Source organism: Tympanuchus pallidicinctus, unplaced genomic scaffold (genome assembly GCF_026119805.1).
Source record: "Tympanuchus pallidicinctus isolate F22 unplaced genomic scaffold, pur_lepc_1.0 scaffold3, whole genome shotgun sequence".
NCBI classification, from domain to species: domain Eukaryota; kingdom Metazoa; phylum Chordata; class Aves; order Galliformes; family Phasianidae; genus Tympanuchus; species Tympanuchus pallidicinctus.
Genome location: NW_026294747.1, coordinates 83,336,874 through 83,355,136, shown reverse-complemented (window position 1 = coordinate 83,355,136; position 18,263 = coordinate 83,336,874). Strand labels below are relative to the sequence as shown.

Below are 18,263 nucleotides of genomic sequence, written 5' to 3'. Positions count from 1 at the left end.
CCCGCCCCTACTGGAGGTGGGTGCGCTGCGCGCCTCTGCTGCTGGGGCGGGCTGCAGTAGCTCTGTTTTCTGAGTATCTCAGTGACGGCAACATGTGAGTAAATCCTGTCCAACTTCCCCGAGCACGCGTCCTAAAATGTAGAGCGTCTCTGAGCTCCATCTCGTGGTCTTTGAATGAAGGCTAGTAGTCATCCTCACTGTCAACTTCTAACTTTTAATGAGAGGTAAACCAACAGTGTTGCGCTGAGCTGAGGCATCTGTTTTGATGTCTTATCTTTCTGCTTTCTTATCTTTACTTGACACCAAATTCCTTCAGCTCCCACATTCTTGTTCTTGAGCTTTCATTTACACAAGCATTCTGTCCTTCAGTTTATACCCACTGTGAGAAGGTGTTATTATCTGAATAAACTGTTCACTGTTTCCTGTCAACACCAAGCTGTGTGGTACAGCTGATGTGCCCCATGGATGGGATGTCATTCAGAGACCGAAACAGGCTGAGCAGCAGGCCCAGATGAACATCATGATGTTCATCAAATCCCAGTGCAAATCTTACACCTGTGCTGTGGCAACCTGCACTATCAGTACAGTCTGAGGGATGTTAGGATAGAGCGGAGCCCTACTGAAAATAATAGGCAAGGCAGTGGGGTATGAGCCAGCAGTGTGTCCTTGGAGCTGTGAAAGTTAAAATTGTGGGGTTTTTTCCCAACCTCATATACAAGCTAGGGTACTCTTAGACAAACAGATGAGCAGATAGTGAGAGGCTCAGCTGTCAAGATTAGGGAAATGGATGGCACAAACACCATAAGCAAGAGGTAATAGTTTATGAGGCAAGAATGAGAGAGAGGTCCAAGGTTGATGGGATCAAGCTGTAAATACAACAGCAAGTGTTGGGTAGATTGTGAACCTGGAGTATTCAATCAACAAGGAAATGGGAGGAATTCTTGGTGTCAGTCAGTAGGGGATATAAGGCTGTGATTTTATTTTTTTTTTTGTGGTTGTGTGCTCCTGCTTGCTGGATGTCTGCCATTGCAATCACAAGTTAAAACTTCTTCACAAGAGATCCGGTCTCTGAAAAATCATTTGAGTTATTTCTCACAGTCTGGGGGCTCATTCAGGAGCCATCACCTTTCAGGGGTCTCTGGCTACCATGAATAGGAGAGGTGCACCCTGCTGAGTTTAGCAGACCTGTCAGGGGCAGTGGGGCACCTCCCAGAATGGCTGACAGGAGGCCAAGGCTGTTTAGAGATAGACCATGAAAAATTGAAGAAGGTGAGAAGGTACAGGCACAAAAATTGATACAGGAGCCTGGAAACTGCAAGTATGGACCAAGTTAAGAGAGTTTTGGCCAAAATACTGGACAAAGATTAGGTATGTCAGACTTTGAATTCATGTGTAAACAATAAGACTCCTTTCTCTGAAACAGAATTGGAATTAGTTTCTCTAACTTCCCTCTTTCCAAGACATTTTCCCCATTACAGTTGGAGTTGTTTATAATAGGATTACATTATTCAAGGGATTACAGTTTGAACATACAGAATTGCATATGAACTAAAGCCTGTACTTCCTTATTTTACCTTCTTTTTTCTGCTCAAGCAATGTACCTTCCAAAGTATACTTCTCCAAAATACGAACAGTGAAGAATTTCTTTTTAAAATAATGCTTTTAACCTCAAAACCCCTCACCCACAATAGCACTCTCTTAATTGTTTTTATATCTTCAGGGAGAGCCTTGCTCTCCTGGTCTTCGTGGTCCTCTAGGACTCCCCACCACAGGGAATCATGAGCCTAAGGAACTGGTTGCAGTATGTTTCTATCTGAATCTTTCAAACTACGATTTTAATAAATATGCTCATTTTCTAAAACATCAAATTCAATTTCCTAAGTTTTGAAACTAAAACTGATGTGATTCATAGATTTTTGTATTTGCACAAGGTGGCATTCCAAGCTAAATTATGATTCCAGCTATTGACTTAGCTACTGAGCTGTACTTTAAAAAGGCCAAATTTCATTTTTGGAAGTAGAAATCACATCTTGCATGGAAACACAGCTCCTTTTTCTGTAATAATGGTCATCTTTAGGAACTTAGTAATGGTTTTGATAAATAAAGCAGGCTAAAATTTATGGAAAAAGTAAGAGTAATTCAATTAGGGTAGTATATCATATATCAAAGCAACATTGGCAGCCTGTATTTTTGTGCTTATTTCACTGCCTATTCATTCTTCAGTAATCTACTTCCTTTGGTACTGTTGAAGTCAGACATACTGACTTGTTCCCATCTGTTTTCAGTAACCACCTATAGTTGCATTATCTAGCTTTGATTTTAAGAGGAAGTTCTTTAGATATGTGGGAATGAGGAGCTTAAATATCTGACATCTTGATCACTTCTTGAGATCTCATGACAGTATAAGCACACTACTGAATTGCAGTGTAATTGGTAGTTGTTGCCTTTTATGTGGTGGCCATGAGAATGTGAGCAGGGAGAGGTGGTAGAAAGTCGAGTCGCTGCAAATGTTGATATTGGAGCATTACACAGAGAACATAAATGAACAGGTTTCTTTAATGCAGTAATTTGAAGAACAGGTTGTTCACGTGTATTCCAGAGTGTCACAATTAGGTTGTCATTTCAATTCCCTGAAAACTCCAAGCTCTGAAGGAAGTCCTTCAGTAGGTTGTATTAATTTGCTGATGCATCCACTGGTCGCTTTGAGCAACCGTTGACTTTGTAGGGAACAGAACATCAGGTCCTGAGGCTCCCTGTCTGGGTATCTAAAAGAAGAATATCTGAAATGAGTATTTAGTTTATCCAGATCAGACAGGGACGAAGGAGTGCAATCAGTTATTCCAAGAGATATTTTCTCTCATGAAGCCCAGCATCTCAGTCTTTTACTATCTTAGTCTTCAGCTTTCACTTTCTATTACAAAGGAATGTGTGTTATACTCTTATACCATAGGCTTATGTTATTTCGTACATATGGACCTTGTGTTTTACAGTAATTTTGTTTGCTAATTGTGTCCTGATTCAAGGCTGAATAAGACGCCCAAACTTATTGCAGTGCATAATCATGTAGATACACCAGAGGGCAGAATTTAGACAGCATAAATAATACCTCTTTATTTTATATGTTACACACAATTTAACTCAGCAGCTAAATGATCATTTGCTTGGTATATTGCAGTCTTATTTTTGAAGACTATATGTTACATGAAGCATGAATAAGAATGTCACTGACTAAATATACCTCAGGCATTAGGCTTAAAGTGTGTACTTCAAATTGCATCAAATTGCTCTGTTTCCTAACAGGATATAAAAATCTACAGTGTATTCAAGGGAATGTTGTCATTCTTACTGTGTGAAGGACATACTGGGGGGAAAAAAATGAAAATTTAGGGCATTCAAATCTGGTTGATATCATTGATCAAGCAGAACCAAAACATCTTTTGACATATTATATTCTTGTGCTATACAGTATTCACCTTTTTTCTTGCTTTTGTAGATCTGTATCATACTCACATTCAGATGTGGCTATCCAAGTGAAAGAATTGTCACTTTCTTATCTCCCTTCATCTAGAATCTCTCTTGTCTTTGTCACCTCTTTCTGTTTCTTTACTGTGCCATTTGAGTCGCTGTAACTCAAATATCAGACAGTATCCACATTCTCTCAGATCATGAACGATAATGTGAAGTTTATTGACCAAAGTCTTATTATCCCCTATTTCAATCTGGAGGGGTTATCTGCCCTGGTAAGGGAGCTCTGAGAGGTGGAGTGCAAAAGGTCAGTAGCTGCAGTGGATACAGTGAGCTGCTATGGCACACTAGGGATTAAGTGCCTATGTTTTCAAAGAGGTTAAAGCTGTTTTGTGTGAAAGTTATGCCCAAAGGGATTTAGAACTTGTCATCTGTATATACATTTGCCAATTTAAAATGTACAAGGGCAGCTCTATAAGTAATGCCTCCTATTTTGGCCTTTTAGGCATTTAAATGCATTCATAGTGCAGAATCTGAAGGTAATCTGAATTTTCGAATTCTCTGGAACTTATTATTTCTTTCCCTCCCTGATCACAATTATTTTCTTTCAAGGAGAAAATAATATTGCATCCAGATTTATATGTGCCTTGCGATTTGTTTGTGAAACAATGAAACAAATGCTACCTTCCTTTGGGTTGTACATCCTCTTTACTCCCAGACACTCAGTGGTAACTTCAGTCCTCCCAGTATTTCTCTTTACTGCAGTGCACCCAAGTTCTCCTCTTCAAGCCTGAGCTCAGGCTGTAAGGGATGCTATGCTAATGTCACATCTCTTGTGTAGCCACTGCTGCTTGGAGAAGCTAAAGAAGTGTGGCTGACAGGGTTGATAGGTAAGGATGTAAATTGTTTAGGAGCAAGTGTTTTAGCTGAAAGTTCAGCTGTGTAAAAACGGAAAGTATTCGTGCTCCTGGGCTGACTCTGTCCCTTTAACAGAGTGACTTGGTCTCCCACTCAGCACTGGCAAAATGCCTGAGTGTTTTCATTTAAATTTTGGCCAACTGACCAGGAATAATGGACCATAAAAGATCTTGAGGCAAGATAGAGTCGTTTACAAGTGGATGGGCTATTTATTTGCAGTTTTCTTTGTTTTTCCATACTGTGTAAACCTACTGGACGTTTTCTATGCTGACAGCTCATTCTATCCCCAGTTTGCCCTTTGAATACCTTTGAAGGTAAGAGACTTTTGTACCTGTAGAGAATGACACTGATAGATTCTAAAGATGTAACTGCTTGATGGAATGGAAGGTAGTGCTTAGGAAGAATAGTTAAATTTGAGATATTATTGGTTACCATTATTAATGGTGTTTCAAATTACTGTGAATTAAAGGCTTTTAAAAATTGATTTTTAATGGAGTACAGTTTTCTCTAGAACTATGTTAAGTCACTATCTTAAATATTGCAGTATTCACTTTTTTAGTGTATGCTGTCATAATAGATTACTGTTTTTTCAGACAACATTGCACACATTCTGTTATAATAATGTACATTAATGACACACTCATGTACTGAATTTCACTGCTAAGCCATTGGTTTTTTTATAAGTCATTCATGCTAATTCTCCAGCTGTGGGTAATATATTTGTATCCTAAAGTGCTTAGATCTATTTATTCCTAACAATTAAACATTTCTAGAAATTATTTGTATTTTTATTTTCCATAATATCTCTGCTATTTTAATACAAATATATTAATAGCAAAATATGTTGACAGCAACATTAATTAATGGCAATTTCTTTTACCTTACTTTGTTGTAATATCAACTGGAAGTTAAAGATAGCACTGATGTTTTTAAAACTGAAAAGTGGGCACTGTGTTCTACCCATAAATCTCCTCTAACAGAACACATTCTAATATAAACTGGAGCTCCAGTTGGGATTGCACTGGCTGCTATGCTTAAATCACATACGTGATTACTTTTTATAAGTGTTTTTAAGAAGTTGCCTCTAGAATTGTGCTTCCCACAAACGTGTATTCTGTCTGTAAATATGTGTGCTAGTTTATTTGTATTTACTCATGAAGTGTTCACAGATTATTTTTTTCTTTTAACAGGAAGCAAAAGTCATCTAATTTGGGATAAACGTCATTATGAGGAAAAAACATTCTTTCTTTTGCTTTCTACTTCTGGCTGTGGCAACAAACCAGATAGCAGAAGGACAAGATAAAAAGAAAGGGAAAAAGTCTTATTCTGTTGTGCAAAGTGATGAAGGTGAAACCTTTTCCTAAATATCTGAGTTGACCATACTGCATGTGTCCTCATGTTTAAGAATAAATATGAATACATTCATAAATGTAATTTATTTTGATTACTGATAACCACAGATGCTGAGCTGCATCCTGCATTTTCTTGGCTAGGCATTACAATTTGCCCGATTATTTCAATTGACACATGTTTCTCTTTTAAATGATAAGGCACCTATTTTTCATTTTGAAATTGCACGTGGAAAATTTGTACTTTGTGTGCAAAACCAGTTAAAATTCTGAACCAATCCCATTAAGAACTTACTTTGAAAGTGCTTGTCTGCAGATTGTCTTTAATAATTCTGATATAAATAAAAGTAAATTAAATTTAAATACTGGACTTTAATAGAATTTATTGCCATTCACAATGAAATTCTCTTCAGAACAATACTGAAAAGACAGGAATTTTGGGAGAATGGTTTGAAGATTGGGATTGTTGCAGAGAGTCTGTAATGCAGATGTGCCCATCATTCATAGATTTAACTTCCTTGTTCCCCTGCAGGTGATTTGTGTCTCGTTGACATAGTCTTTATCGTGGACAGTTCAGAGAGTGCCAAAAATCAGTTGTTTGGTTTACAGAAGAATTTTGTTCTAAGCTTAACTGACAACATTTTCCAGATGAAGCCAGTTAAATCTCAGAAGTACAACGTCAAACTAGCAGGCATGCAGTTCAGCAGCACAGTCAACATTGATCATCCTTTTATTGCATGGAAAAATGTGCAGAATTTTAAAGAGAAAATCAGGGCTCTGGTCTACATTGGCCAGGGCACCTACTCCTATTATGCGATTTCCAACGCCACTCGGCTGTTCAAAAATGAAGGTCGGGAGAGAAGTATAAAAGTGGCTTTTCTGATGACTGATGGTGTGGATCATCCAAACAGCCCAGATGTCCAGGGTATAGCCACTGCTGCAAGGAGTCTTGGAATACACTTTTTTACCATCGGCCTTTCCAAGAAAAATGTAAAGGAAGAAAAATTGCGCTTGATATCTGGTGATTCATCCTTTAAACGTGTCTTATGCCTGGATGATGAAAACCTGATAGTTGATGTAGCATTGGAATTGGTGAGTAATGCTGATGTAATATGGTCCCACATCTATCCATGGCCAATTTCCTTTAACTTTGTCAAGTTAGTCCTGAAGGCAGTGCAGAGATTTGCAGTGAAGTACAAAAGACACTTCTAAAATATTCCTCCCTTTACAGGTATATATTTTGCCCCTATGAATTGATGTGTTTGCAAATCAAAAATTCATCGAAGAGATCTCAGGGAATGGTGCTGTTGGAAGGAGTATTTTTGTAGTTCATGTCTCTGTGGTAAACCAAGAGTCAGGATCAAGTTGGCTGCTTCTTTCCAGCCACTTTCCAAGGATTTGTGTGCTTGAATAACGATAGCACAGCAGTGAAGGGACAGGGTATTCCCCAGCACAAGCAGTGTGTCTCTGAGCATATGGTAAAACTTTAACAGTTTACTGGTGCTATCGTGCATAACACTGATAAAACATTGAGACCTTCCTCTATGTATTATTTTAGCAAAAGCTTCCACAGTAAGGCCTTTCCTTAATCTTTCATATTCCCCTTTTTACCTTTGATTTTTAATATTGTCTCTTTACCTGTCTAGTTACTTTCTGGTCATTATAGGGCATGTGGAGCACCCCCCCCTACTCATAATGAAGAATCATTTCAATGTGACTAGTTTCATAGACTAGTGTTCTTACCAATGGTGACAGGTGAAGGTGTTTATATTCTTTTTCATTTACCTTGGGAATTCTGTAAACCAGAGAGGGAAAATAGTTAAATTAGTACACTGTTAAATGAGTTCTATGCAGAAATAATACATTTTGTTTTGTTTTGTTTTTCCTACAGGAAGCCTTACTTCGGAAGAAAGTAGGTTTTTTTTGAGTTTTACTCCTCTTACTCTTGGTTACTCTTATTAATACTAGATGGTATCTTGTCCTCCTGATATCTGTTTCTCTTGTAAAGCAGCAGTGTTGCAGAATGAATCACCCCTCCTTTCCTGTGTATAACTTCTCCCACCCTGTTCCTGATAAATCTTCGACTTCCATTTGGTAGTATTGGTAGCATACAAAACTTTTCCTTCTGAATCACAATAGAAACACTACAATATGTGAAAGTTCATTAGTTGTCTCACTAAAAACAACAGCAATGTCAGAATTACCCAAAAAACATATAAAGTTTCACAGTACTTTACAGTGTGTATATGCAGCTTTAAGTATCTGTAATTACATCAGTAACTGATTGTGTTATAAATGAAGTCTGGAATTCAAACAACTGATTTTGGTTAGGCTATACTGAACTGTAATGTTGATTCTAAAAGAAATATTTATTAATATATCATGTATTTTATGTTTTCTAATGTTTTCTCATGTCAGCAGGCAAAAGCAGAGTTTTTACTTAAGAAATCTGAAATAACACATTTGAAAATGTTTACATAATGTTTCTAATAACCCTTTAGTGTATGCAGAAGAACTGTGTCTGTGAAATGGGAATAAAAGGAGACAAAGGTGATCCTGTAAGTATGCATTCATGTGAAAAACTTTGAGAATTTGCATTTTAATCATTGTGATCAATGTTGCACTGTATTATAATTGGTTCGTGTGTTTATAAATCAAGGTATTTTCTGTGCATACATGGTAAAACAGAAGCAGGGTATCATAGTATGTCACTGACATCTCTGGAAAGGCTGCTGCCATTTTCAGAGCTCAAACAAAAAAATGTCTGTACTCACATGCTGTCATGGACATATCTTTATATTACTAGATAAACACCACGGTTAAAAAGGTGCATTATTTTCAAACTCAAAAAGTTATCCTAGAAACCTGCAATATGGAAGCAAAGGTCTGTTAGACAAAGATTTATTTCTACCAGAAAATGCTGGCTTATGTGAAGAAAGTTCTAAAACTCTTCCTCTACCACTCTCTTGTAACACTTCAGAACATAACAGCTTCTTGGCCTAGGCAAAGAACAGAGTGTGTGACCTCTGAACGTTTTTGTACCTTTAATAGCTCTCCCAGAGACAGACAAGGTACATATGAAGGGTTTTGCCTTTCTCCCTACACAATGAGCAACTGATCAAACACTTAAGGGCTTCATTTTAGGGCCACTTCTCTTTAATGTTTTTGTAAATGACTTGGATGTAGGACTAGAAGTTGTTCTGAACAAGTTTGACAATGATACTAACTCTGTCGAGGGTGGGAAGGCCTTACAGTGAGATCCAGGATAATTAAAGAGCTGGGCAATCACCAACCACCCAAAGACTAACAAGAGCAAGTGCCAAATTTTGCACCTAGGATGGGGCAGCCCTTGCTATGTAGACAGGGGATGAGACACTGGACAACAGCCCCAGAGAAAGGAATCTGGGGTCTTGTTTAACAGCAAGTTGTATGTCAGCCAGCTGTGTGCCCTGGCAGCCAAAAGGGCCAACCATACCCTGGGGGGTATCAGGTCCAGCACTGCCACCGGGTAAGGAAAGTGATCATCCTGCTCTCTGCTACACTGTGGCCTCACATCAAGTACTGTGTGAAGTTTAGGGCACCAAAGCACAAAAAGGCTGTGAAACTATTGGAGAATGTCCAAAGGAGGGGTACAAAGATGGTGAAGGGTTTAGAGAGGAAGACATATGAGAAGTGACTGAGTTCACTTGGTTTTTGCTGAGCCCGGAGAAGAGGAGCTGAGGGGAGCCCTCGTGGCTGCTGCAGCTCCTCAAGGGAGGGAAAGGGCAGCGCTGAGCTCTGCTCTGTGTGACAGCAGCAGGGCCCGAGGGTACGGCATGGAGCTGTGTGAGGGGCAGCAGGGGGTCGGGGAAAGGATCTGCACCAGAGGGTGGTGGGCATGGTCCCAAGAACCAGAGTTCAAAAGCATTTGGACAGTGCTCTCAGGCATAGAGTTTGATTTTTTATTTATTTTTTTTGTGGTCCTCTGTGGAGCCAGGAGTTGGACTAGATGATCCTTATGGATTCCTTCCAACTTGGAATATTCTATGATTCTAAACGTATGGAAGTTGTGCCACGTGTGCCATACCTGATTCTGTGTGAATTTATCCCTTAGCTTATTCCAAAATAATTTTGCCAGCACCAAATCTGTAGCCTCCAAGGAACTGGAAATTTTATCCTGACCATTGTAATAACATTCTCCTGCTTTATTTCAGGGTGATGCTGGATACAAAGGGGAAAGAGGTGAACCAGGACCAAAAGGAAACAAGGTTGAGAGAGTTTTTAAAAAATATAGGCACATTTCTATCTATTTTTGTCCAGACTATAGAGGTAAAAATAGCAAAGGAGATATGGTAAAGTGTGGTTTAAAAACTGACTTTTGCTATGAGACATTTACAGTTAGCTGCTTTAATAGTCAGCTGTTAAAAGAAGACCATGTTAAAACTGCTAGAATATTGTGCTCATAATTGTGTGAGGAAGTGCTGATATTTCTAAATAGAAAAGGCAGTTTTTAGTCCTTGAATAGTGTTCTAGGTTCTACTGTAGTAGTAAGAAATAAAAGAACAATGCCGATTTCAGTTATGTTTCTTTGCTTCCAACAGGGTGACTCTCAAAAAGGAGACCATGGAGAAAAAGGTGAAGAGGTATGTGAGTACTACAGAGCTAACTCATATTTGGGTTTTTTTCAGATTATCTTCCAGATCCTAAGGGTATCCAAGTTTATTTTCACTGAATTGAAAATACCTTTTCCATTTTTTCACAAATCCAATTTATTTAATTATTTAGAGCACCTAAGCTTGACTCTGGCTTAGAGAAGCATCTGTGCTGAGATGAACACATTAAAAATTGCTTAATTCTACTCATGTGCTTAAGTGTAGGGTTGGGATTGCCACTGACAAAACAAACTTTTGAGGCTACATGATTTTGTATTGACCTGCATTGTACTTCTGAGAAGACAGAGTTGAAAATGTCATCGCTAACAACATCTAATTAGTTCTACAATGACTTCTGAAATCTGGTATTTCTTAGCTTGAATTCTTGTTCATTCCAAGTAGAAAAATTAACATTACTCCACACATAAGATCAATTCAATTTAAAAATCTTGTTTAAACATAGTGTATATCTGCTAAAAGTCAGGCAATCTGATTGACATATTTACAGCAATGTCATAACCACATAATACACATTTCTAAATTTGGAGATAATTACAAATTAAATGATACCAGAGAAATGTTTTATTTTAATGAATAGTTAAACTTCTTAATCATAATTAGCTACTGGTTTTGTTTCCTGTACAAATTAACAGCGTGTTTGCCTTTGCATTTTCTTTTATGATCCTCCCCTCCCTTTTCCTTTCTTTCTTTTTTTCTTTGTTTGTTTTCAAACAGGGAGCTCCTGGCTATAAGGGTGAGAAGGTAAGATTTTTATAGAATGGATGAGCTGTAAAAATAAATTATCACTCGTGGATGAGTGAAAGAATGGAAAGAAGAGCCTGTCTTGCCTGTTTGTCATGAGAGCTCCCAGAGCAATCCCTGAAAGTAAAGCAAAAATGTACGTAATTTATGTGAGTTGGCAAACTTGTTTGCTGGAATAAAAAACAAAAAAGTACAAGATAAAAAATATAATCTAAATATTTTTTTAAAATGCCAAAGACCAGTGAAAAAGCTGCTGGAAAGAAGAAAGGTGAGTGCTGAATACAGGTTAGAAAGAATTTGAAATTATTTGTTGCAAACACAAGTAGATTTGTAATTAATTGGCTTTTAAAAAACTTGACAGAAGGAAGCTGACTTAAACTATTATTTGACAAAGTTAGTGCTCGCCCAAAACAAATCCCAAGGTAGGCTCTTCAAACAGAGAGGGGAAAAAAAAAAGAAAAAAAAAATTTATTCAGGATCTTGTCAGATTCTAGAGCTGAAATAGACTAACTTGGCCAAGAAAGAAACAGAGATTATCCAATTTTCTCTAGTAATTCTTCATTTTGTTTATACAATCTCACAATTATTACTCCGGAAAATAGTGGACATCACAATAGTGAAACTGGAATATAGAGAGAAACAGGATCTTTGGAGGCAGCACAGCAAAGTGGAAAAATATGGCAAAACTTGTTAGATATTAAATATGTTATCCTCTTACTATGCAGGTTGGATGTTTTGTAGGTGTTTTCAGAGACAAAAAGTGTGCATCCTGAGTAGGGCCCACCATATCTTCTGCAGATCGTGCCTAATGCTGCAGCTCTCAGGTCCTCAAAATCTGCTGAGCCTCTTCTGCTATTGCACTGCTTGCACAGTTTTAAGTGCATCTAATGTAATTAAGACATCTTGTTTAGATCTTAACATATTGATTTCTTATAAAGGGTGAAAGAGGAGAATGTGGATCCCCAGGAGTAAAAGGGGAAAGAGTAAGTACAGTTTTTATTTCAACTGTTGCACACTGAAAAATACAGGGCCTATTTGTAAAAAAGCTTGTACAGATTACTGTAAAAATTGAACCTCTTTTAATTCTCTGGTATTAGATATTTATTTGCTGTAAAAATATTGTTCATAGAAACAAACACCCAGTTCACTTTATTCTTTTTTCCATTTTGCAGAAGAAAAGTAATTGAATACTCAATTTGAAGGCTATCCTAACTGATGCCAGGTGCTGTTTACAAAAGACTGTGGTGTTGTAACAGGATTAATCAGAATTTTCTAAAATATACATTCTAACTCAAATATATGAAGTTATATTACAGTGGAAACAGGTTCTTATACAACCTTAACAGCTTAAAGAAGACATCCGCCAGCCCATCTGTGCTGATATGTACTCACACATCTATCTGTTCCTCTTCTTTTAATCTGAAGTGTAAAAGTCATACAGTTGTATGTGGTTTTCATCTGGATTTTATAATCTGAAAGATGAAAGGACAGTGCAGTCCTGGTAGAGATAATTATATATGTTGGGCTCATGTAAACTGCTCATTTATGATTAGATACCAGCTACAGTACAGGTGATCATTCAGTCAAAACATTTCTTCAATTTAACATCTGCATTATGCTTATCTCTGTCAAAGATCAAATTGAAATGTTTGTGATTTCAGTCATCTGCTCTGTAGTGATGAATTACAGGTACAGAAAGTAGGAAATATTTAATGCAGAAGTATTTGTCACAAATAAAAAGGAGTATTAAAATAAAAAATAAAAGATCATGTGTATCTTTTAAGAAACTGCCAGCAACTGAGCCAGAAAAGACTGAAATACCATTAAAGAATGTGAAAGAGTGGCATCTCTCTGAGGAATAAAAAGAAGTCATTACTTCTTAGCTTCTTTATCTATGCAATATGTAAGAAATAGCGTGAGGTTATGTGAAGTGTCTACTAAAATCAAAGGAAGTTGTCGAGAAGCTGGCATAGAACATAATCGAATCAGCCAAATAGATGTAGAAACCATATGTCAGTGTTGCTGGAAATGTTCTTGATTCGTTTCTGTTGAGGACAGTGATGAAAGGAAATTTGACATCTGTAGAGGATCAAGAATTCATGTATTTAGTGGAGTAAATTTCCATTTCCATGATTCCCAGCTTCACATTCTGAAAGGTAAATTATTATATATTTTTTTTAATGAAAGTAATCTCTGCTGAACAAAATCATCAGAAACAGACCAGATATGGCAAAGAATAACTTCAGTATTGCAAAATGGATTTTTGAACTGCAAAGAATTTGTGAAAGATTTGTGAGCAATCTGCACTAGCAGTTTCTGATAAGGACTCTTTCCATGGAGAAATAAGAGCTAATGGAATAATAAAATATGGCATCTTAACATGATTTTTGCAAACTATTAGTGTGATTCTACCTTCCTACAGTTTGAGCTACTGAGACTAATTAGCTGAAGTTATTCTGGTATTAGCACCATAATGTTTTCTAAGAATTCCGTATCTGATATATGACTTGAACTTGAATTTCAGGACCTATGGCAAAGAACAACCAGTTAACCAAATAGTCATTCATGATATTAAGTAGCCATCCACAGTGTTTGTTGTGAAAGAGAAGTATTTTAGCCATATATTGAAAATTGAATTGTTACTGAGTACAGAAGGAAAACAGCAGTACTGTGAAGAATGAACAGACTTACTAGAAAATACTTGAACGGAGATATGCTGTAGTTTGTTTTGAAGTTGGTAATCGCAATTTCTTCTTAATATGATAATGGAAATTTCTCCTTCCATAGGGTTTGGAAGGTCCTTTTGGCCCTAGAGGACCTCGGGGACCTCAGGTAAGGGAAGTAAAAGATACCAAATAGAAGAAAAAACATTATTTTCTGTAAGTTTCTAACCTGTCTCAGAGTGGCCTGCTCATGTGTCATTGCTCCTACAGAGCCATTAACAATTTCATTGTGTGAGGGGACACAACAGCTATAGTAATGTCAACAACAGTTATAGTAATGTCAGGGAATTAAAATTAATCTCAGCTCATCAGCTAGAGAGTGATTTAGAATAATTGATTTTTACAAACAGAGCTAAAGTGTGGGGAGTGGTGGCTTATTTTATTTTCTTGGGCAGAAGAAATAATATGAAAACTATTCAGATCTGAGTCAGGAACAGGAGACAAAAGGAAAGCTTTAGATAAAAAAGATGAAATTTATATGGGGTAGTAAAATACCTTTTCTGCCAGCACTGCTTACTGAATATTAAGAGTATGGTATTGGTATGCTGGGCACTTCACAGGATATGAGGCAGAAGTTGCTTGTCCTTCAGAGCTTTGCATTATGCTACATTTTACTGTATGCAGTTCAGACCAAACTGAAGAGAAACATTATATGCACCTCCAATGAAAACTCATTCTATTCTTTGACTTTTGTGTAGGGCATCAGTGGACCTCCAGGTGAGCCAGGCCTGAAAGGCATTCAAGGAAACAAGGTAAGATGTGGTTTTATATGTGTAGATTTTATATAAGAAGAGAGGATACAGGAAGTCTGTGTGGAATCTTAATACTGTACTATCCTTTTTTTATCAGTAATAGTTTTAGTGGTGTTCCTTGCATAGCAATAATATTATAGAATCATAGTTTTTTGAGTTGGAAGAGAGCCTCAAGATCATCTGGTTCTGACACCCCTGCTACAGGCAGGGACACCTCTCACTAGACCAGGTTGCTCAGAGCCCCATCCAGCCTGGCCTTGAATACTTCCAGGAAGGGGACATTCACAACCTCACTGGGCAACCTGTTCCACTGTCTCACCACCCTCACAATAAAGAACTTCTTCCTAATATCTAGTCTGAATCTACCCTCTTCCACATTAAAACCATTCCCCCTCCTCCTGTTGCTACATGCCCCTATAAAAAGTCCCTCTCCAGCTTTTCTGCAGACCCCCTTCGGGTACTGGAAGGTCACTATAAGGTTTCCCCAGAGTCTTCTCTAGTCTGAAGAGCCCCATCTGTCTCAGCCTATTCCCATAAGGGAGATGCTCCAGCCCACTGATCATCTTTGAGGACCTCCTTTGGACCTGGTCCAACAGCTCCATGTCCTTCTTGTGCTGGGGGCCCCACAACTGGACGCAGTTCTCCAGGCTGGATCCCACAGGAGCAGAGTAGAAGGGCAGAATCGCCTCCTTTGGCCTGCTGGTCACACTTCTCTTGGTGCTACCCAGGATATGGTTGGCCTTCTGGGCTGCAGGTGCACATGGCTTATGTTGAATCTTTCATCAATAAGCACTCCCAAATCCTCCTCAGGGCTGCTCTCAAGCCGTTCTCCGCCCAACCTGTATCTGTGCTTTTTGCCTCAATATACCTCATAATATACGTAATATACTTCATCTAGTTGATGCACAGTAGTAGATGCACAAGGAGCATATAAAAATCCAAAAAAAAAATTTTTTTAAATGAATTTTAAAAAATGAATTTTTAGATCATAATTATAAAATCTTAAGAATGAGCTTTCAAAGTCATTTTTTGTATTGCTTATATACTGGAAAAAAACTCAGGAGAACTTTAAAATTAGTAGGTAGGTAAGGTTAGTTACACTGAAAATAGACCATGTGGAGGTATTGACTACAGCTTGTGAAGCAAAAACAATTGGATATCAAATTAATGTAGGCAGTCTTCTGATTTGCAAACCTTTTGCAAATTGCATTATGTAATTAAATACAGTTGTCCTGCCCATGGGACAGCTATTAACATCATTCAGTACAGAAAGATCTTTTATTTATCAGTTTGAAAATGTGGAGTCTAATGACAAATTTATTTTACCACAGGCAACAAAATTCACATAGAGCAATTTGACAAAGATGCAACATTCATATTTTGTTTCTTAGGCAACAAGTTAATTTGAAGATCCACAGAAATAAACTCAGATGTAGGAAGTATTTATGGTAAAAGGTCTGGAATACTGGCATTAACCATGATTTTCTTCTTCTGACAAGTGCTTTTTCTTTGTTCTTGTTTTTTCATCTTTTTACAAAATTCTTGATTAGGAGATTTGGTACAGAATATTTCAGAAGAGAGGAAAGAAAGAAGGCAGTGGATCTGAAAGAAGCTATTCATGCATGTGGTGGAAAAGTCAAGCCTCTCTTTAATTTAGCAGAGCAAATGACAGTAATTTTTTAATTTGTTGTTTCAAATTGATGAGTCCAGGATAATATACTACTGGATACCTTAGTTAAATACTAAATTGTATTTGTTGTGTGTTCGTTGTCCTGAAAATCTCGTCGTATGCTTACCTGTCTGTAAAATACATGCAGCTCACTCTATGATTCACCTACCTGGGTTCCGTATTTGTGGTCTTTTGCTTCACTTTGCTGCAGATTTTCACTATGAAAAAGAAAGTTTCCTTGTTTGTCAGCCTCCAACTCAGCAACCTTCTGGCTAAGGTTAATAGACAAGGCTTTTCCAGGATCAGACATCCATGAAAATAAAAACACTGTCAGAGAAGTCTAATTAATACACAAGTCATTATACTTAAAGCTAAATAATAGAGAAAACCAAAACAAAACATATGCACGTTTAGTTTTGCTCTTATCTCTACCTAGTGCCAAGGTCAATTTATGGCATTGCAGGGCTTATTTCAAATGAGTGAAAAAATTTTTAGTGATCAGTACAGATAATCAGTAGTTGTTTATAGCTTAATAAACACCCATTCAGCTACTAAAGGTCAAGGTCTTTTTTGGTTCAGACACATAGCGAACTTTCCAATATTTTTTGTCCTTACAGAAAGATTAGTCAGTTAGTCATTGCTTTTTCAAAATTAGTTTTCATGACACATAGTACAATGTATCTGAGAAGTAGCAGTTATTTATAGTTGCCATGGGTAAAAGAAATAAGGCTATTCTTGGTGCACTTCCTTGTAGCCATGGCCTTTCCATGCTAATTCTTATGCTCTTCTTATTGAGCTGACTTTGCCGATTTAACAGAGAGGAAGGCAGTTCAAATATGACACAAAACAGAACAGCACTACTGAACATTTATGTTCATTGTTGGTGGGCCGTGTTGAGCTTTGAAAGGGGCGATTCAGCTCCTTGCGATACAAACTCCACATCAAGCTCAGCCTACAGATGTTTTGGGTCTCTTGTGTGAAGTCTGCAGATCACTCATGTATCTGCCCAGTCAGTCCATCTCCAGCCTCCTTAAGCAGTGCCATACCCCTTCCCTGCTTTGCAGTGCCTGATGGCAGACACAGCTGGAGGCACTGTTGTCTGTGTGCTGCCCAGATGCTGCTGGCTCTGGCAGCTGCCGGCAGGAGAGGACTGACAATACTGCAACTTTAACTTGTCTGCTTGAGTTTGACATGTCCGAAGCAACATAATATGGGATCCAAAACCTACGCTCAAGAAATTACTTGAAAGAAGTTTCATCCTTATTTCCTTCTGTTATTCATTTGCATTTTTAATTCTCTCTTAATATACTGGCTAATCTTTTCAGTATGCAGTTCTTACTGCTTGCACAATCTGATTCTGCTCTATCATATCATCGGTGAACAGTTGAATAGATCTTCAAATCCCACTGCTTGGATTCCTGCTTTCCAATTTACAGTCTGCTTCCAAGTAGACATCTAAGTTTAGGAGTATTCATATAGAGTTGAATCATACCCTTAATCTCTTAAAGTCTTTCTGTGGCACTTCAAAATTGTCCCTTCACTTTAATAATCTCTTTTTTATAAAAGCAAACAATGTCATCTTACTTTTGGCTTCTTTTCAAGAAGGAAGGTAGGAACATACTGAAGAACATTTATCCTGACAGAATGCAGGCATTAACTAAAAAGTCTTTTTGCTATTAAGGAAATTTTTAAAAAGCTTTCTCTTTGGATTTCGTCAGTTATTACATCTCAAACATAGCTAAATAGCTTTATTACCAAATCAACTTTTTCCATAAAGATGCCAGAGTGCCTAAAATGACAAATTTAAACTCAATTTCTATAAGAATAAGAATGGTTAACTCATCTCTTACATATATTAGTGTTAATCTCTCTGACGAAATACATTTCTGTTTAACCAAGCGTTGAACTTGTACATTAGCAGAAAATCTGCCACTCAGCAAAAAACCATAATCGTTTTAGAATAAAACAGAGAAGGCATTTTGCTCATAGGTAGG

The 18,263-nt window shown here is 37.5% G+C and overlaps 1 protein-coding gene across 2 annotated transcripts in view; it reads left to right on the top strand.

Annotated features, from left to right (window-relative positions):
• The first annotated feature begins 4 nt into the window (after positions 1 to 4).
• COL28A1 (collagen type XXVIII alpha 1 chain) overlaps positions 5 to 18,263 on the top strand; it is a 63,263-nt gene continuing 45,004 nt past the window's right edge. The window contains exons 1-11 of one of the 2 annotated variants that reach the window (XM_052693196.1): positions 5 to 94; positions 5,574 to 5,730; positions 6,265 to 6,824; positions 7,624 to 7,644; positions 8,234 to 8,290; positions 9,926 to 9,979; positions 10,313 to 10,354; positions 11,099 to 11,125; positions 12,064 to 12,108; positions 13,913 to 13,957; positions 14,547 to 14,600. In XM_052693196.1, coding sequence (XP_052549156.1) covers positions 5,610 to 5,730; positions 6,265 to 6,824; positions 7,624 to 7,644; positions 8,234 to 8,290; positions 9,926 to 9,979; positions 10,313 to 10,354; positions 11,099 to 11,125; positions 12,064 to 12,108; positions 13,913 to 13,957; positions 14,547 to 14,600 — 1,026 coding nt within the window. In that variant the 5' untranslated portion in view covers positions 5 to 94; positions 5,574 to 5,609. Of the gene's footprint in view, positions 95 to 4,391; positions 4,698 to 5,573; positions 5,731 to 6,264; positions 6,825 to 7,623; positions 7,645 to 8,233; positions 8,291 to 9,925; positions 9,980 to 10,312; positions 10,355 to 11,098; positions 11,126 to 12,063; positions 12,109 to 13,912; positions 13,958 to 14,546; positions 14,601 to 18,263 lie in introns of those variants that run through there. The other variant, XM_052693195.1, reaches the window with a different exon arrangement.